The 19,785-nt window shown below is 46.4% G+C and overlaps 1 protein-coding gene across 2 annotated transcripts in view; it reads left to right on the plus strand.

Moving 5' to 3' along the window:
* The first annotated feature begins 802 nt into the window (after window positions 1-802).
* The window catches only part of MCTP2 (multiple C2 and transmembrane domain containing 2), a 149,657-nt gene continuing 130,674 nt past the window's right edge, over window positions 803-19,785 (plus strand). For both annotated transcript variants that reach the window (XM_061595211.1, XM_061595212.1), the window contains exons 1-2: window positions 803-890; window positions 19,136-19,681. In XM_061595211.1, the coding sequence (XP_061451195.1) occupies window positions 19,199-19,681 (483 nt within the window). In that variant the 5' untranslated portion in view covers window positions 803-890; window positions 19,136-19,198. The remainder of the gene's footprint in view (window positions 891-19,135; window positions 19,682-19,785) is intronic.

The raw sequence follows: 19,785 nt of genomic DNA on the forward strand, positions 1-19,785 counted from the left end.
CCCCATTAGCCAGTGTGTCTAGTGGTCAAAGGCTGATGGGAGCTGGATGTCCTTTTAAAGTGGAGATCTTGACCCCAGTGTGTGTATCTCTGCTGGATTTGTAATTCTTTTAAATTTATAGATGGATTTTATTTTATTTTATTGTACAGATAGAATGGTTTCCACATATGGAATTGCTTCCGATTGTTTTTATTGTCGATGTTTTTACTTTATTGGAAGTGATTCCTAAACAGGTCCATAGGCAGCCTAAAAGTCTGGGGGAGCATCCAAAAAGTCAGGGGTGGAGAAAAAATCTGTAATAATTTTTTTAGTTTTTTTGGGAAAAAAATGGAGGGCAGAAATTTTTTAGGGGGGCAGCCCGCCTACCTACCGGTCTGTTCCAAAATGAAATCAAGCAAAAAAAAATTGGAGAATAGCCGGCTGGCTACCCCTGGCCTAGGGACCAGCTGCAGTTGCTCAGTGGGTCAGAGAAGGTCACTCTGCACATGCCCAGATTCCCTTTATTCTGTTTTCGATGTCTTTACAGAGAGTGTTTTAAAGGGGGCGGGTTGTTGGGGCTCCAATACCAACCTTAGCTGCGAAGGTTTCTTTCTTAAAAAAGCCTCTTGACGTTTAACTCGTTCCTCGCCACCCGATTCGCCCGCGGGACTCGCCTTTTCCCGGACGCCCCTCATCTCTCCAAGGGGGGGGGGGTCAAGGGAAAGCCGGTCGGAATCTGAGCTCCGATTGCACCACCTTCGGGCTCCTCTTCAGCGTTGGTTGGGCCGGCTCAGCTCGGCTCCTCCCCCGGAGTGTCAGAGGCGGGGGCGAGTCGCGGGAGCGAGCTGGGGCGAGGAAGCGATCCCCCCCGCCATGGAGGAGCGGCGCACGGGGCTGGCGGCACCGGGCAGGTAAGTTTCGAGGTGCGCTGCGCTCGCCGGGGCGCACCTTCCAGGAGCGCATCCCGGGGGGGAGGGAGATGTAGGAGGGCGCGTGGATGGTCCTTATCCCTGGGAAGGAGGCACTTGCTGGGGACGGACGCCGTAGAAGGGGAGGGGGGGGCAAAGACTTTTGGAGAGGGGGAGGCGGAGAAGAGCCCCCTTAGAGAACTGGATCGACGCGGGTGGAGGGACGGGAGTTTTGGAAGCGCCCTCTCCCCCCTCCCGGAATTTTAGCGCTCGGGAAAGTTGAGGACGGAGAAAGTGGGCCCGGACCGCGGAGCTTCCCCGGGAGGGGAACCGGAGCCCTCAAAGGGTAGGCGCCTCTGGGGGCACTGCTAGAGGAGCTGTGGCCTGCCAGATGCTGGTGGTCTCCCATCGGCCCCAGCCAGCATCGCCAATGGTTAGAGGTGTTGGTGTTGGAGTCCAGCAACATCTGGAGGGCCAGAGGTTCCCCACCCCTTCTGGGGGGGGGAGGCGCGCCAAGATGATGCGCTGCCCTGTTCTGGAGACTAATTGTGGTCTGTTGTGGGTTTGGACAGCTGCTTTCCTCCCGGAGAAATGCCCTTTCCAACTTCCTGGGACTGACCGCCCCCCCGCACAAAAAGGGAGCTGCGGCTCACTCCTGAGCTGAAATCTCGTGCGCTTCCTTGGAGGTCCATCCTATAGCGTCCATTCTGCAGGATTTGGGGTGCAATCTGAACCCCACTGACCTGGGGTTAAACCCCACTGTATTCAATGGGATTACTTTGGAGCAGGCACGGCTAGGATTGCACTGTTCCTTTTTGCGAACGTGTATAGGGTCGAGTGGGCTCCTTTAAGCCACTCATTCCCAACCTGGTGCCCCCCCCAAATGTTGCTGGACACAACTCAACCCCGGCTGGTGTGGCCAGTGGTCAGGGATGATGGGAATTGGAGTCCCAATGAGTTCTGGAGTGCACCAGGATGGAGAAGGTGCTCTAAGCAAATCTAATGGAAAGGGAGAGAGAGAATGCACAATTTTATACATGTCTACTTAAATCTAAGCTGCATTGAGTTCAGTGGGACCTAGGCTGTGTACACCACATACCTTAATTTAAAGCACATACCTTCCCCCAAAGAATCCTGGGAATTATAGTTTGTTCAGGGTGCTGGGAATGGTAGCTCTGTGATGGGTGGACTACAGTTCCCAGGATTATTTGGGGGGAGCCATGCACCTTAGATGTGCTTACACACTCAGGTAAATGAGTATAGGAAATCCCGCCCTCCCATCAAGCTACAAAATACCAAAGGCCTGTCATTACTTTGGCTCCCGGGGCAGAAATATCCCACACGCGCCTCCTCCCCACTCCTTGGCAATGCAAATAGATCAGCACTAACTTAAAGAACTTTCAAACAAATGGCTGTTCTTTCAAGATTTCCCAGATCACCTGCTTTGAGGTGGCTGTGTCGCTCTGTCTAATGGTAGGGCCGGCAGTCTCTAGTGGGACTTAATTTTCTGAGTAAACTTTTGAAATGGCTCCTGGGCTGTTTTAACCACAGCTCGATAGGCAGATAAATGCTTATCAACACGCTGTGTAAAGCTTTGGCGGTCTGCTGATTTCCGTAGCTCTGTTTTAACCAGGATTGGAAAGATCTGGCAATTTTGGTTCTCTCAGATTCTTATATTTCCAGTCTTAAATCCAGTTCCCCACATTTCTGCAGTAATGAGTGATTTTTTAAAAAATGCTCATGAAAATAGATCAGCATTTTAGTGTGAATTTCTCCTAATAAACACATTTTTGGTACAGTGCTTAGAATGTTGGACTACAACCTGAGAGACCAGGGTTCGAATCCCCACATAACCATGAAGCTCGCTGGGTGACCTTGGGCCAGCCACTGCCTCTCAGCCTCAGAGGGGGGCAATGGTAAACCCCCACTGTATACCTCTTACCATGAAAACCCTATTCAAGGTGCTGGTTTTGACCTATAAAGGCTTACATGGCTTGGGACCACAATACCTGATGGAACGCCTCTCCCAATACGCACCCACCCGTACACTATGTTCAAGATCAAAGGCCCTCCTCCGGGTGCCTACTCCAAGGGAAGCTCGGAGGGTGGCAACAAGGGAGAGGGCCTTCTCAGTGGTGGCCCCCAAAGTATGGAATGATCTCTGTGACGAGGTGCGCCTGGCACCAACACTGTTATCTTTTCAGCGCCAGGTCAAGACTTTCCTCTTCTCCCAGGCATTTCAGCATGTGTTTTATATTGTTTTAAATTTTAAAATTGTGTTTTAAATTGTTTTTTAAAAAGATGTATTTTAAATTGTATTTGTTTTTAGTTACTGTAAACCGCCCAGAGAGCTTCAGCTATGGGGCGGTATACAAGTACGATAAATAAATAAATAAATAAATAAATAAATATTCATAGGGTCGCCATTATTGTTAGGAGCATGCCAGGCTGTTCTGGTCTGTTTGCAACTCTGGTGATCTGCATGGCAGTAGTATTGGGTGGAGATGCGGAGAGGGCCAGGCGAAAGTGCTCAAATGATGTGGGAAAGGTAGTGGAGCTTAATGAAAGCCCAAACGCCCACCCACCCGAGTCCCCAAATCCTTAGCTAAATTGTGGATCCCTATTTACACACAAACAACAGTAGTTAAGAGATGGGGGCAACAGCCTCTTCCCTGTCTGTAATGTGAGCACTGACTTGGTGAGTGGGGGCTCTGCAAAACGTGTGGCCCACTTCTTCCTTCAGAGCGATCTGGAGAGCTCAAGGACTTTGTCATGCTCCTGACGTTGCTGCGTGAGAGACTGACAGCGTGACAAGAAGCCCCATCTGGCCTCTCCCTTTTTAAACAACCGGCTTGCTGGGCTGACAGATTTATTGGTGCGGGAACACGTAAGCGGAGAGCCGGAGGCTAATCACTGGGTTCACAGCCTCTGCCGTTTACTGTGAGAGCATCTCTATAGATGGTCCAGCATTTTGACATGGAAATATACGCATGTAGGCTTAGAGCAGCAGTTTTCTCATTTTTTAAAATTTTATTTTTTAAACAAGACTTGCCCTCTGCTTTTCAGCCCAGAAAGGGCCCCCATGGGGACACGTGAGGAGAGCGGAACATATTTTTGTCATATGAAAGAAGAGAGCTTTAAAACAGAACGTGATAAAACAAAATGAAACAGTGGAGAAAGACTCAAATCAAATCAAACATTTGGCGAAATTAAAAAAAAGTACTTTCACAGCTCATCTAAAATCCACTAATGCAGAGATGAGGGGTCTTGGGGTCAAAAGCTGAATGTGGCCCCCCAGCTTTTTCTGTCTGGCCCTCAGAACTCTCCTGAAGCCACCCCGAGTGGCCCAGCTTCACACCTCGAAGTATTTTTGCTTGGCTGGAATGTGTCTTTGGATTCTGACAGTGCTTCTTGCTTGCCTGGGTAGAGGATAGAGAGTGGGGTGCAAGTGTGCGTAGGAGCTAGCCTACTGTACAAGGGTAAAATTGACATTCATCGCTCTGCCTACTTTTGCCTCTGGCCGTGCCCACTACTGGCATGTGGCCACCTGAAGGCTGCCGAGAAGGGAATGTGGGCCTTGGGCTGAAAAAGGTTCCCAATCCCTGCACTGAAGAGAGTTGCGGAATGAACCTCTCTGGGGAAGTAGTTTCATAGCTTGGGTGCTGCGCCTGAAAAGGCCCTGTGCCATGTCCCAGCCAGTCATTCTTTTGATGGGAGTGAGACCCAGAGCAAGGTCTCTGATGATACATGCAATGGTTGGTCAGGTTCGTGCAGGGGAAGGCAGCATTTATAATATCTTGATCCAAAACCAGATGACAAACAGGATTGCCACATTCTTTTACCAGCCTGGCTCCTGTGCTTATAATAGTAGTCTGAGAAATAGAAATTTGGCAGGTGAAACTTTCCCTCATTAGTTTATCTCCATGCTAGGAAAGGTTTCACCTTCTAAATGGTTTTGGTTAGGCAACAGTTAAACAGTTTTTTTTTTTAAAAAATTACACATACCTGCTAATTTGCATTGTGTCCTTTGTGGGACTGTCAGTTTACTGAAACCACCTTCCCAGCTTGTTCTTAAATATTCCATAGCAGCAGATCTGCAGAAACCATAAGCTGAAATGATGCAAGGGCATGGGAACATTAACACCTAATGATTGTTGCAGGTTGACTGTCTAAAGGCACAGTTACCGGGGCTGGGGAGGCATTTGTTCAAAATGCCTGCAGTCTTGGTTGTTTCATGCTTATGTATAAAGGCCAAAACCTCATTTGGAGGAGTCTTGATTCATTTTGAGTTTACGATTGTAGAGGGATGGGGGAATATGAATAGTGTGGTTCCTGTGGTTCTTTCAGTCATAAGGGATGAAGTCTTCTGCTAAGGACGAATGTGATAGTTCTGATCTCTTTGTGGCAATTTTTTAATGTTCCAAGTTGCAAGACTGGGGCCAGAGGTGTTTGTGAGCAATTTAATCTTCTGGAGAAAATAAAAAAATAAATGTAATGCAGACGTTAAATGATGTATTGGTGATGTGATTGCAGTATGTATTAATTAAGCTACATGACCAGAGAGGGCCTGCTGTGGTGCGATGGGATTGTTTGAGAGCGTATATGAGTGACAATTGGGGACAGCCGGGGCTTTGCTTCCTGAGTTAATTCCCACAAGCCTGAAACTTTTTTGGGGGGGGAGGCTTGGCCACAACAGGAAACCTGTGGCTTTCCATATGTTGCTGGCCTGCAACTCTTATCAGTCGCAACCAGCAGGGTCAATGGTCAGGGATGATTAGAGTTGGAGTCCAATAACCTATGGAGAGCTACTGGTAGTTTAGTGTATTCAGTAATAGAAAGATAATTTTTTTTAGTATGGGCCACATGCTTCTCTTTCAGTCACCCAGTGTGGTTGCCCTTATAGGTATGAAACAGTGAAAGCCAATCTGCTTGCTGAGAAATTGAGTAGAACAAGTAGGAGCTGCAACATAATGTTGCAGAGCATCTTTGCCGCTGATCAACCCTGTCCTGTTCAGGGTTCAACCAACTGTTCTCCACGCCCCCCAGGTTTTTTCCATTTCTTTTTCAATTAAGACTCAACGTTTCATAGTTATTGAGCACTGGCCTGAGCTTTTATTTATTTGTATATTATTAAACTGTATACTACTTAATCAACAACACCTCTGAGTGGTTTACATAACAGGTAAATCCAATAAGATCAGATGTTAAGAACAAGTTAGGCGATTTTAAAAACAAACATTATAAAATTAAATTACATGTTAAAATACACATTAAATTTGCACATCTAGGTAGGCTCACTTTAAATAAACAACAACAAAAAAGCTTTTAGCAGGTGCCAAAAACAGTATCTGCCTCATATTCATGGGCAAACAGTTCCCTCTGCCACACTGAAGGATCGATTGCGTGCAAGTGCAGGATGAAGGTTTTGTGCTTCCTTTGGAGTTTGTATTTCTGCAACTTTTGGGGGGTTCCTCTGAATGTGCTGATATTTACCTCTTGTTTTCAAGTTTAAAATGGTGGTTCACCTTCATGTTACCCTGATGCCTTAAGGGCATTTGTTCACCCCTGGCTGAGAAAGTCCCACCTAGAACATGGTTTCTCGTTTATGATTTTGGTTCCCTTCTCTTCCGAAGAGAGCTGCCTCTAGATTTTGTGAAAGCAAACTCTTCATTTTTTTATTTTTGTCTGGTGGGCAGTCTTTCAGCTCAGTTGGGCAACCGCTTTGCCAACATCCTGGTTGAAGCTGGGTTCCAAAAAGAAAGGTGAAATGTAACACAGCTGGTGAAATTAAATCTCCTGGCATTGTCTTTGGGCCCTTAATCCTCTTAAATCTCCATCTTTTTCATGCCTCACATGTCCCAATCTGAAACACCCTTTTAACCTCCTTCCCCTGCGTAACCCCCCCCAACCAGAAAAACAAACCCTCTGATCTTTTTCCTGCTCTCTTCAGGGTGACCAAAGGCAAAGGATGGCTGGACCCCTGCACCTTCCATGAGAAAGAGAATTTTGATGGGCTCAGCTTGCTCGAAAAGAAGAGAGAAGCTGCACCCTCTGAAATTCCCTCTTCACAATGGTTGGAAGTAAAGGAGTTCTGTCTTTCTCTGCAGCTGGTCAACTTCTCTCTCCCCGTTTTTATTCTCTTAAAATAAAAACCTTAAAGAAAAATCCTTGATAGCTGTGGACAATGGTGCCCATGGGAGAGGCACTTTAGATTGGGAGTGACTCACCAGTTGAGATTTAGAGCTCCTGAGGGCTGCCAAATATTTAAAGCCTCCTAGTATTGAAAATCTCTACATGTTCAGTGGGATGGTGTTTGGATTTGAAAGGCGAGCTGAGAAATTCCACCTGAAACAAACGGTTGTTTGATTTGGCTGGTTAAGTTAATTTCATAACCTACTAGATTTAAACCTCTTGATTACCTGGAGGTACTTATGGCTTTGTATGTTTGTTAGCTTTGATTGTATTGACTGGTGGGAATATAATGCTGTCTGATCCCCTAGCCATGGTGAGGAGATAGGGAGTGCCCTACAGACTCATGCACTCTCCTCTTTCCAGGTCCCACCTGCACACGTCGATCACGCCTCTGTTTTTCTTTTGTTTTCAGAGCTAATTATGGTGCAGTGTTACTGATATATTGGTGCATTTGTAAACCGTGGTTTGTTCCACATAACACTTTGCAAAGACACATTAAACCATTGTTGCAAGCTGTGGCTTAGAGAGACCCTGGCTGGCAAAACCATGCAGATATGAAAGGGAAGGGAGAGCCCTTGCATGTGGAGGGGGCAGGATTGTGTTAGCCCACGTGTGAATGTGTAACTCCCCTCGTGGATGTCACTTTAACAAGACTGCATGTGCTCGGTGGGAGAGTTGAGACAGGGGCTGCATTCACACTGTACATGTATTCCACCATTATTCTGCTTTAAACAGTCATGGCTTTCCCCAAAGAATCCTGGGAAGTGTAGTTTATGAAGGGTGCTGAGAGGTGTTAGGAGACGCCAGTTCCCCTTGCAGACCTGCAGTTCCTGGAGATTCCTGGAAAAAGGACTGATAGTTAAACCATTCAAGGAATTGTAACTCCTCTTATGATCTGGGTGGTTTCATATACGTGTAGGAGGTCCTTCACATCTTGTCCCAAACTGTTCATGGCTGTAGCACTTTCAGCTGAGGCTGGAAACTAATTGGTAGCCTAAGCCTACGCAAACATGCACATCATTTGCAGAACTTTTTAAAGGGCTTGATCGGTTGTTGTAGCTCCTTGTGGTATGTGTGTGAGTAAGGTGTGAAAAAACTTCAATCCCACACAAGAAGATTAAAGCATTTAGGGGCTGGGTGAACTTAGTTTTGCTGCTGCCCACTAACAAAAATGCATTATACTGGGGGGAAATTGCTTTGCAAAAATTTGTGCATTGGGCAAAATTACATTTAACTGTGTATATATTAGGAGAAGCATGCACTCAAATGCTGATGAATTTTCTTGAGGACTCGTGCGTTTCTTTTAAATCGCAAACTGCTGTGGAAATGTGGAGAACTGAACGTAGGGTTGGAAAAATGAGAAACTGAATTGGACAGATAGATAAAGGGATAAATAAATAAACAGAGTCATAATCTCCCCCTCCCATCAGATGTCGGTTTTTTTTCATGCTGTCAAGCAGAAGAAGCCTTCTAAATGCTGGGCAGCTCCAGGAACTGCAAATGTTTGCCTGCTTAGAGAGACGGATGGTTAACAGTCCCGATCAGCCTTGCTTGGAGTGTGTAAGCAAACAGAATGTGGAGATTTATAGGCAGGTGCAGCTGGTGCATTTACATGCTTAGCCAAATGTATTTGCTTGACTTCCTCCGAGGGAACAGCCTGGACTCCCATCAGCATAATATTTTCTTGCAATGCACTGGACTCTTAACTCCTGAGGATCCCCTCCACCTTGACTTAAGTGATTTGTTGGCCAAGTGAGGAGACAGATCAGTCTTGCGTTTAAGGCCACAAAGAGGCTATCCCATAGGGAGGCTAATAAGGGCATCTTCCCACATGGCCCTGTTGTCTTCAAGCTGACCAGAAGCTTTCTTGTGGTTTTATAAAAAAACACCCATTAGTTGTCTCTGTTCCCCCCCTCCCCCCCGGTCCATGTTCATTGTGCAGGAACAGAGGATATCTGCCTTATCCTAAGTTGGACCATTGATCTATCTGTCTCAGTATTGCCAACACTGACTGGCAGGGTTTTAGGCAGAGGTCTCTCCCAGCCCTACCTGGAGATGCTGGAGATTGACCCTAGGACCTTCTGCATGCAAACCAGCATGCCCTAAAAACATAGGAAGGTGCTTTATACTGAATCAGACCACTGGTCCATCTAGCTCAGTATTGCCAACACTGACTGGTAGCAGCTCTCCAGGTTTTCAAACAGGGGCCTTTTCCCAAGTCTAGCTGGAGATTCTGGAGACTGAACCTTGGACTTCATGCGTGCAAAGCATGTGCTCAACTGCAGAGCCACAGCCCTTCCCCTAATAATACCTGATGAAATCCCCTTATTGATTTTCTAAATTGATGCTTAACGGAGGAAAGTAAAGCTATTGCCCTGTAAGGGTGGCTCACATTTGTGTATAAGCTGCCTCTCCCTGCCTTCCAGCCTCAGGCAAGGAGTTTCCTTGCAGGCCCTGTCCTGGAGACCTTGACAGCCAGCGTGACGCAGAATCGGTTGCATAAGGATCCGTGCTTTAAGAATGACTGGAAATCTCACAACGCTGCACAATTAAAAATTAGCAAGAGGAAGCAAGATTTCCCCACCCCATCTCGATGTTTGGCAAAAGGAGAAGAACACTGAAGTGTACTGAGAACACCTTGGAGCGTGTGGCAGCCTGCTGTTGTCCTTTACCGCAACCAAAGGGTGCAGCCAAGGGCTGCAAGCAGCAGTAATTTCAAGAATGATTCTTTCAGACACCTGCCCCCAGGAATTGGGTGGGTAATAATGGGATTCCTTTTACTGCCATTCCATTGGTTTTCGGAAGTTCAGGTAGCAACTTGCTAATAGCTGCCTTATACTGCGTCAACTAATGTTCATCTTGCCCTGTGTGATTCACGCCAGGGGTTCCCAACCCCCCTCCACCACTTGAAAATAGCTGAGGGTCTTGGTGGGCAACTTAATTTTTCTCTCTGTTGCAGCCATTGTCATTCCAAAGAATTCAAATGGTAATGCAGTACAAGAAATAAAAGAAGCAATTAAAACACAATTAAAATCAAGATGGATATTTAATGCAATGCATGTGCCATCTACCCTCTTCCACCACAAATCCACAGACATACCGTGGACCACATGAGTGAAGGTTGTGGACCATTGGTGGTCCATGGACCACAGTTTGCGAACCCCTGGTCTGCACTGATTGACTAGCAGTACCTTCTCCAGGGTTTCAGGCTGAGATCTCTCCCACCCCTTCCTGGGAATGCCAAGGACTGAACCTGGGACCTGCTGCATGCAAGGCAGATGCTCGACTACTGAGCTATGGCCCAGTTGCCTTGAGCTTGTCCCTCTCCTTATCTGGAATAGTGTGGAGAGAATTCTTTTTCTCCCTCATTAAAAAATGTCCCTTGGTGTAGTCCAGTGTGCTTGGTGGTGGTAGTAACTGAAAAACAAATTGATGTAGAATTCCAGCCACCTGCTGATCACCAAAAGTGCTTCTGAAATGTTCCCCGGGAGACAAAACTGGGACCATGGTCTTCCAGGTGATGGGAAGAAAGCACCAATGTATGTTACAAGTGACCTGAACTAGTTGGGCTGGGGTATAAATAGAAAAACAATCTATTCTTCCCTCTGCTGATTCCTCCTCAAAAGTGTTTGTTGTTTTTGCAGGCTTTGCTCCTCCCCTTCTTCCTATCTCTTCCTGTTTTTGTTCTCAGTTAGTAATAGCTCCCTGAGCACAGGTCGCATGGCTGTTTCAGCATGTGTGATTTTACCTCTTTGTAGTAATAATTTTTTAATTTTTAAAAATTCTTTCAACTACCAGTCTTAACAGACCAGTTATTTCAGCCCTCTGCTGCAATACACACTCACTCACTCACTCTAACACCAAGAACTGCCCCCTGTTAAATACGGACAGAGCTTGGAGGAGTGGATCCCAGCTGTGGCATAAACCAGGATTTGTGTTTGGTTCCCTTTGATCATGCTATTTGGAGAGCATACATCTATTATCTCTTTGCCTGCAATTTCTTTGTGATTAGGGACCAGGCCACTCTTTCGTCTGCTTTTTAACTGCTGATCATTTCCTTGCCTGTCTTTATTCTGGTTTTTGTTTTTTTCCACTCTAGTTGTGAAATTTCCTGGGAAGCAGTGAGCTGAAGGGTGATGCATAAAAGGGGCATAAAATAAACACAATGTTGCCAACATTATCAAATTTAGGGCTCCTGTAATTGGATACAAGTAATGCAATATGGAAAGATCCTCCGTGGCACAGAGTGGTAAGCGGTGGTAACGCAGCCGAAGCTCTGCTCACGGCCGGAGTTCGATTCCAACGGAAGAAAGGGGTCGAGGTCCACTCAGCCTTCCATCCATCCATGGTCGGTAAAATGAGTACCCATTATATGCTGGGGGGTAAAGAAAGGCCGGGGACGGAACTGGCAATCTCACTCCATATATACGGTCTGCCTAGTAAACGTCGCAAGACGTCACCCTAAGAGTCGGAAACGACTCACACTATAAGTGCGGGGACACCTTTATCTTTAATGCAATATGCTCTGCTTCTGCTATCTCTTGATTGGCTGCAATGTGCTTTGTATGTGACTTTGAAGATGGCAGCCTCATTTTTCCTGAGGTGGCCTGGACTGTACCGAGTCATTCTGCAGGTGGGGACTCACGTGAACGATGGCTTCTCATTTTTTTTGAAAATAAATAAATCCTGTACATTGAAAACTAGATGTCGGAATGAAGGGTTCCACCCTAGCTATTTCTTTGGTGTGCTCTTTTGCTGTTTGCTGGGTGGCGGTTGTTGATGATGTTGGGCTATCTGTTGTGAGTGCCAAGATTAAAAGTATGTTTAAGGTGTATTCATTTGTGGGATTTCCACCTCCCCTTGCAGTCTGAAGTGGTACAGTCCAGGAACAGTTTTGGAATTTCAGTGAGAAGTAGGTTGCCATTGTGAGATGTATACATCGTCTGCATGATTTGGGGGGATGACGAAGATGGGATGTTTTTAGGAGTTTTTTTAACAGCTTCTAACAGGATGTTGAGATAGTACAGAGGTGCCTCTAGCTAACAAAGGATGGAATAACCTGGTGCATCTAGGTCAACATCGTCTATTCCGGCGGTTCCCAAACGTTTCCCCCCCAACGGACCGCTTGAAAATTGCTGAAGGTCTCGATGGGCCAATTAATGTTTTTTCTGCTTGTTGTAGCAATTATAATGTGCTGTGCTAGGGGCTGTATCAACTGTTTTTGTATTGCTTCTTTTATGTTTTATATTGTATTTTATGGTGTTACAACTTGAATTCCGTAGAATTCAAATTGTGAGTGTTTTTTACAGGCGCAGCCGCAGGTCACCTGAATGAAGCCCATGGACCACTGGCGGTCCATGGACTACAGTTTGGGACCTCCTGTGCTATTCTGAATAACAATAGTTCTATGTTAGCTTTGCTGTTCAAAACCTTTTTAATTGGAGATGCTGTGGATTGAACCTGGGACCGCCTGTATTCAAAGCATGCGTTCTGCCACTGAACTCCCCTGATAATGCATTGTTTGAACTAGGTGTGTTTATTTTTATTTAACAAAATGTAGATACCGCTTGATTGTAAGAAAACCTGCAAGTGGTTTAGAAGGTTACTATTAATTAAGATTAATGGAAAAACAGTTAAAAACAGTGATTCTAAGAAAACTTTAAAAGACAAAACAGCATTAAACTGAAAAGAGGTTAAAACACATCGGCATCTATGTGTCTGGATAGGCTTGTTTGAACAAAAATGTTTTAAACAGGCACTGAAAAGAACACAGCGAAGGTGCCTGCCTGATGTCAAGAGGCAGGCAGTTCCAAAGTATGCATGGTGCCACGCTAAAAGAAAGCTTTCTGATAAGTGCGGAACATGTGGCAGTTCCTCAGATTGAAGCGGCTGAGTGGATATATATGCACGTTTCTTAGGCTATTACCTGCAACAGAATGAGATTGACAGGCAGCCCATTTACCCAAATGAGAGATGCTATTTTATATATAATATAAAAACCACTCATCTTTTTCAAGAAATAGTTTTGCCTTTCCACTTTTGTTGACAAGAGAGGAAAGTGTGAAAATATTTTTAGTTGTTAAGTTTACAGTGGCATCTTAGCATGTTTTTCCCCCCAGGATGCTGTAAATGCCTCCGCCTTCCCAGCTCATGGCTGCAGGGTGGCTAAACAAGGGAGGTGTTGTTTTTCCACAGTGACTGGATATTAAAAGGAAATGGCTTTCCTGTTTGAAATATTGCTTAAAGAGCAAAAGCAAAGCCTAACAAATAATTTGTGTGAAGGTAAATCGGAAAAATGGAACATAATTGCCGTGACAAACTTGGCATGACACGTCTTCAGATAGCAGAGGGTTCACTCTTTTTTCTGAAATAAATTGATAAATGTATTTATATTCTCAACTATAAGATTAAGACAGCTGCGGCTATTCCTGGACAGGGATAGCCTGACCACTGTTGACCATGTACTGGTAACCTCCAGGCTGGATTACTGTAATGCGCTCTATGTGGGGCTGCCCTTGAGGTTGGTCCGGAATCTGCAGCTGGTGCAAAATGTGGCGGCGAGACTCCTCACTGGGGCAGGTTATCGCCAACATGTCACCCCACTGCTGAAAGAATTGCACTGACTACCCATCATCTGCCAGGCCAAGTTCAAGCTTCTGGTTTTGGTGTACAAAGCCCTATACAGCTTGGAACCAGGATACCTGAAAGATTGTTTTAACCTTTATATACTCAGTCGATCACTGCGCTCTGCAGGTGAGGGCCTCCTGCAGATACCATCTTATCAGGAGGTCCATTTGCACAACATAGGAAGCGGACCTTTATTGTAGTGGCACCTACTCTTAGGAATTCCCTCCCCTTAAATATCAGACAGGTGCCATCTCTGTTATCTTTTTGGCACCTGCTGAAGACCTTCCTCTTTCAAAAAGCCTTTTAAGGAGAGACCTCATCCCAGGTTTGCATGCAGATCTCAGGTTCAATCCCCAGCATTTTCAGGTAAGACTCCTGCACGAGGCTCTGATCTGAGTGTATCCCCTCTGACTGTAAGGAGGCAAACATAGCACAGGAGTTCAGTGGACCTCCTCCACCTCTAACTGTGTTGGATCTCTGTGTACTTGAGTGAGTGGCTGATCACACCTAATGTGGAGACTCTGCAGAATGAGGCTTATGGGAAGGGAGACCTGGTCAGAACAGTGACTGTCACAGAAAGCAGCAGGCGGCCTCCTCTGTGACCAGCCTTGCAGAAGCTTTCAGTGAGTTCATGTGTCCAGTTGCACAGTTTGGGAATGAGTGGCTGACGGTGCACCTTGCCATAGAATCATAGAATAGTAGAGTCAGAAGGGGCCTATAAGGGCATTGAGTCCAACCCCCTGCTCAATGCAGGAATACAACTTAAAGCATACCCAACAGATGGCTGCCCAGCGGCCTCTTGAAGGCCTCCAGTGTTGGAGAGCCCACCACCTCCCTAGGTCATTGGTCCCATTGTCGTACTGCTCTAACAATTAGGAAGTTTTTCCTGATGTTCAGCCGAAATCCGGCTTCTGCAACTTGAGCGCAATTATTCCATGTCCTACACTCTGGGATGATTGAGAAGAGATCCTGGCCCCCCTCTGTGTGACAACCTTTCAAGCACTTGAAAAGTGCAATCATATCTCCCCTCAGTCTTCTCTTCTCAAGGCTAAACATGTCCAGTTCTCTTCAGTCTCCTCATAGGGATTTGTTTCCAGTCTCCTGATCATCGGCTGTGTTTCTATTTTTACTCGAGTCTTCCCTTCCTTAAAGTGTTTGCAGGTTGAGATAATGACGACTATTTCTGTCGATGTTCTAAATGTCCCTTTAGATCAGGCTTTAGGCTCTGTGTCCCTCCAGATGTTATTAGGTTCCAACTCCCATCAGCCCAGAGGTTTTTGGTCTAGAAATCCCATCCATCAGCCTAGGGATGATGGGATTTCTAGTTCAATATCCTCTGGAGGGACGTCCCCACGTCTGCTTTAGCTAATCGATGGAGTGCATGTGTTCCTCAGATGTGGTGGTGGACGTGGAACACTGTATCTTACATTACCCCCGCATCCCCACCCTGGATTTGCCTTAGAGAGAGGCTGTTCCTTTGGTTTGTTAGTCCCTCAGAGGAGTTAGCCAGAGTTGACTTTACAGGAGAGGTCTCTGGTTGGAATCCCAAACAGTGGAGTTTAGAGGTCTGGAACTCGAAGCACTAAGAGTTTGGATTTAGACGAAGCCTAACTGATGATATTTTTATTTTATAGTTCTTTCCTCCCATTCCTTCTTCAGAGTCCTTGTTCCATGCCAGTGTAGTTCTGAATTGAATTTCCTGATAAACTGTTATTAAGCAGCAACTCTGAGCCAACAAAGTATTTTTAAAAAAAATTGCTTTATTTTCCACACTGCCTTTCATCCAGCAGGATCTCAGGCTGGTTTGCTGTTCGCCATGCTAAAGCGCCAATACAACCAATAGTAAAACTGCTTAGAAGTTACAGCTCTGGCAATTAAGCGGCATATAAATGAATGACTCTACAAATAAAATAACTCTACAAACAATTAATGCAGTGTACAGTTCAAACAAGCCATACGACAAACAGCAAACTGCAGTGACCTTTAGCTGGGCTCACCCAAGCAGTTTTCAGTTTTCCCCAACGGCCAAGGTGAACAGACGTGTTTTCAAATGGTGTCACAACACCCACAATGAAGGTGCTGTACACGCCTCCTGTGTGTGTGTGGAACTCCATGCCTGGGATGCCACTACAGAGAAAACCTCTTGAGCCGCCACTGAACAGGTTAAGCTTGTTGCAATGATAAAGGCCTCTTTTGTAGACCTCAGGGCCCAAGCAGAACGCCGGTAGCGGAAGTCCCGTTCCGAAGATGTCCGGACACAGGTTAGAGCAGCAGTAACTGCCTACCAAGTGGCAATAAAGGCAGAAAAGAAGAGGTTCTTTGCTGCCTCTATTGCGTCCGCAGAGTGCTGTCCCAGGAGGTTGTTCCAAGTGGTCCGAAGCCTGGTCGGTCCAGTTGCTCAGGAACCCTTGGAACAGTCTAAGGCCTCCTGTGACAAATTAGCAAAGCACTTTGCCGACAAAATCGAACATTTACGGAGCTCAATTCCGTACGCCGTGGACACAGTAAATGAAACAGAGTTGGCCAGTTGCAATCCGGTCAAATGGGATTGGTTTCGACCTCTTCCTTCTGAGGATATGGACAAGGTGCTCTCGACTGTGAAGCCTACCACCTGTCTAACTGATCCTTGCCCATCGTGGCTCCTTGTGAGCTGCAAAGAGAAATTGGGCGAGGGGATTAAGGCGGTGGTCAATGCATCCTTGGAGGAGGGTGTAATGCCATTAGCACTCAAGGAGGCAATTGTAAAGCCCATCTTAAAGAAGTCCTCCTTGGATCCCCAAGTTTTGAATAACTTTCGCCCAATTTCGAACCTACCATTCCTGGGCAAGATCATTGAGCGAGTGGTGGCTAATCAGTTGTCGACACACTTGGATGAAACGGATTATTTGGATCCATACCAATCGGGTTTCAGGACTGGACATGGAACTGAAACAGCATTGGTCGCTCTGGTTGATGATATGAGGAGGGCATTAGATAGGGGAGAATTCACCTTTCTTGTCCTCCTCGATCTGTCAGCGGCTTTTGATACTGTCGACCACAGTATCCTTTTACATCGCCTGGAGGAATCGGGAATAGGAGGCACTGTACTACGGTGGTTCCATTCCTTTCTTTCCGACAGGCATCAACAGGTAGCATTGGGGGAGGAGGTTTCAGACCCTTGGCCTCTCAATTGTGGTGTGCCACAGGGCTCTATCCTCTCTCCCATGCTATTTAATATCTATATGAAGCCGCTGGGGACAATCATCAGGAGATTTGGGCTGCAGTGTCACCAGTATGCGGATGACACTCAGCTCTATCGTTTAAATCTTCACCAGAGTCTGCTGTGGAGACCATGTCCAAGTGCCTGGAATCCGTGAGTGGATGGATGGGAAGGAACAGGCTGAAGTTGAATCCTGATAAGACTGAGGTGCTACTCGTGGGAGACAAGGGAAGGCTGGGAGATGTTGACCTGGTGTTCGACGGGGTGAAATTGCCCCTGAAGGACCAGGTCCGCAGCCTTGGGGTTGTTCTTGATTCCAAGCTGTCCATGGAGGCTCAGATTTCAGCAGTGAGCTGGGCAGCTTGGTATCAATTACACCTCATTCGTAGACTGCAGCCCTACCTTCCTGCTCATCAGCTCCCACTGGTGGTACATGCCCTGGTCACCTCTCGGTTGGATTACTGTAATGCGCTCTACGTGGGGTTACCCTTGAAAACGGTCCGGAAATTACAACTTATACAAAATTCTGCGGCTCGACTACTTACAAACTGTCGCCGCCGGGAACACATCACCCCAGTGTTGTTCGACCTACACTGGCTCCCAGTTATTTTCCGGGCCCAATTCAAGGTGTTGGTATTAACCTTTAAATCCCTGTACGGTCTCGGCCCAGTTTATCTGATGGAGCGCCTCCAGCGCCACCAACCATGCCGCCCAACAAGATCAGCCACACAGGACCTTCTCTCAATCCCGCCAACTAAAACAGCTAGGTTGGCGGGGACAAGAGAGAGGGCATTTTCAGTGGCGGCCCCCACTCTCTGGAACTCCCTCCCGTATGACCTTCGACATGCCCCTTCCCTGAATGTATTCCGCCAAGCTTTGAAGACCTGGCTCTTCAGACAGGCCTTTGGGACTTACGGGGAGGGTTAAATTTTTACGACCAATAGCCTACTACTCTGTACTGGAACTGTTTTATTGTTTTATTGTTATATTGTATTTTATGATGTATTTTATTATGATGTAATGTATTGTTGTTAAATTGTACGTCGCCTAGAGTGGCCATTGGCCAGATAGGCGACCCACAAATTAAATTATTATTATTATTATTATTAAGCAGGCCGGCTATGGGGAGAAATACATTATCTGCCTGGTTCTTGGATAGTAGCCTCCCCATCTCTTCCCACCGCCTGCTTAGGATGACGATTCAGTATGAGGCTGCCTGATCTCTGCACATGCTTCACAGCAAGCTGAGAAAGGAGTCTGATCCCATAAAGTGAATAGGACTCTGTCTCACCAACCTCAGTTCGCCCTCAGCCAGCCTCTACCTGTCTGCCATCTTGCTTACAACCAGTCCAGGGGGCGGCTTCGTCTGTCAGCTTCCTCCTACTTAGTCTTAGGGTTGCCCTTGTAGAACTTGGCAGTGAGGAGGATAGGGACAGAACTGGAATGAGTTGGCTCTGCCTGTCGTCAGCTCTGGGCTCCACCTACCATTGGTCCTTCTGTCTTCTGCCCTACCAAGTCCCAGTGGGCACCGGCCACATCTAGAAATAAAGCGTAGTCAGTCCTAATGGAGACCTGTTGAAAGGAAGGGAAACTGAGACCTTTGGGTAGCCACACTTGCTAAGTTGCACAGTGGGCTTGTTATGGGGACTGAGCCAGTAAATCCATCATGGCACTTGTGGCAGTGTGTGTGACATTTCCCAGGTAGCCTCCCATTCAGACATTGGATCAAATGCAGACCTCTGAAATCAGGTACCTTTAGCCCATAAATCTGACATTGTCATAAAGCTAGAATATGACATATACAGACTGTGCAAGATCCTCTGTAAGGCCCATGCTACACCTAGGAGTTAACCTTCCCCCATCATGCATGAATACTCCAAAAACTAGCTCCTTTTCCCACAACATAATGCATCATTTTTACAGTATTTTGAGAGTTCCCGTAAAGATGTAAAGTCTTGGAAGCAATCAAAATAGCTCACCCCCTTGGTTATTTTTATCTTCCTGATGGACATGTAGGATTAGAAACGTTTTCCTTTATTTCCTTCCTATTTGCCTTGTGAGATTATTCTTGCACTGGGAGGAATTAGTAATGCAACCTGTTTTGACTGAGAATCTGTTCAGGGTATCTGTTGGAGACATTCCAGTGCGTCGATTTGGATTGTGTGCCTCTGAAATGCTACGGTTGACTTCAGTTCTTCCTCTGTTCTCTCCCACCCCCTATCATCCTTAGGAATCGGTGAAAAGGTTTTAAGACCAGGGTTACAACCTGGTTTGGTGGAAACCCAGCTAAACCATGGATCTGGAGAAGCCATCTGTCTGGGGATCATTCAAGCAAAAAACAAAACCTTTGTTTCAAAACTTGAGCATCAGAAGGACTAGGAAAAGCTCTACCAAACTGGTGGAGACGAGGCAAAGGCATCCGTTAGATCGTCGTCTTAGTTCCTCTGTGCCGGACATGTTGAACGTGGAGACGACCGTTGAAGAAGAAATGGATTATTCACGTTCCAAAGCTCTGTCCACTTATTTCTCGAGTGGATTTTCTGCAACGGAGATGTTCCTTCAGGACAGCAGCAATAGCTCTTCCACGAAACAGAGTGCGGGGGATTGGCAATGGAGCCAGCAGGAGACTGTGCACTTGGAAATTGGGGTTAGTGGACCGGAGGAACCAGCTGCTTGTGGCCCTGGATCAGAAGTGAAGCGGAAGCCCAGTGAAGATCTCTTTGAACTGCTAAAAAGAAGCAGTTTTAGCAGTGACGCTGCAGAAGATATACTTGAGGTACTATGCAACCAAATGTCAGTGGGCTGGTTTGGATGTTTTGCAAAGTGGGGGTGGGGAACGTTTTGGCCCCCTCAGTGCCACATTCACATGGGGGCAGTGGT

This window comes from Rhineura floridana, chromosome 14 (genome assembly GCF_030035675.1).
Source record: "Rhineura floridana isolate rRhiFlo1 chromosome 14, rRhiFlo1.hap2, whole genome shotgun sequence".
Classification (NCBI taxonomy): domain Eukaryota; kingdom Metazoa; phylum Chordata; class Lepidosauria; order Squamata; family Rhineuridae; genus Rhineura; species Rhineura floridana.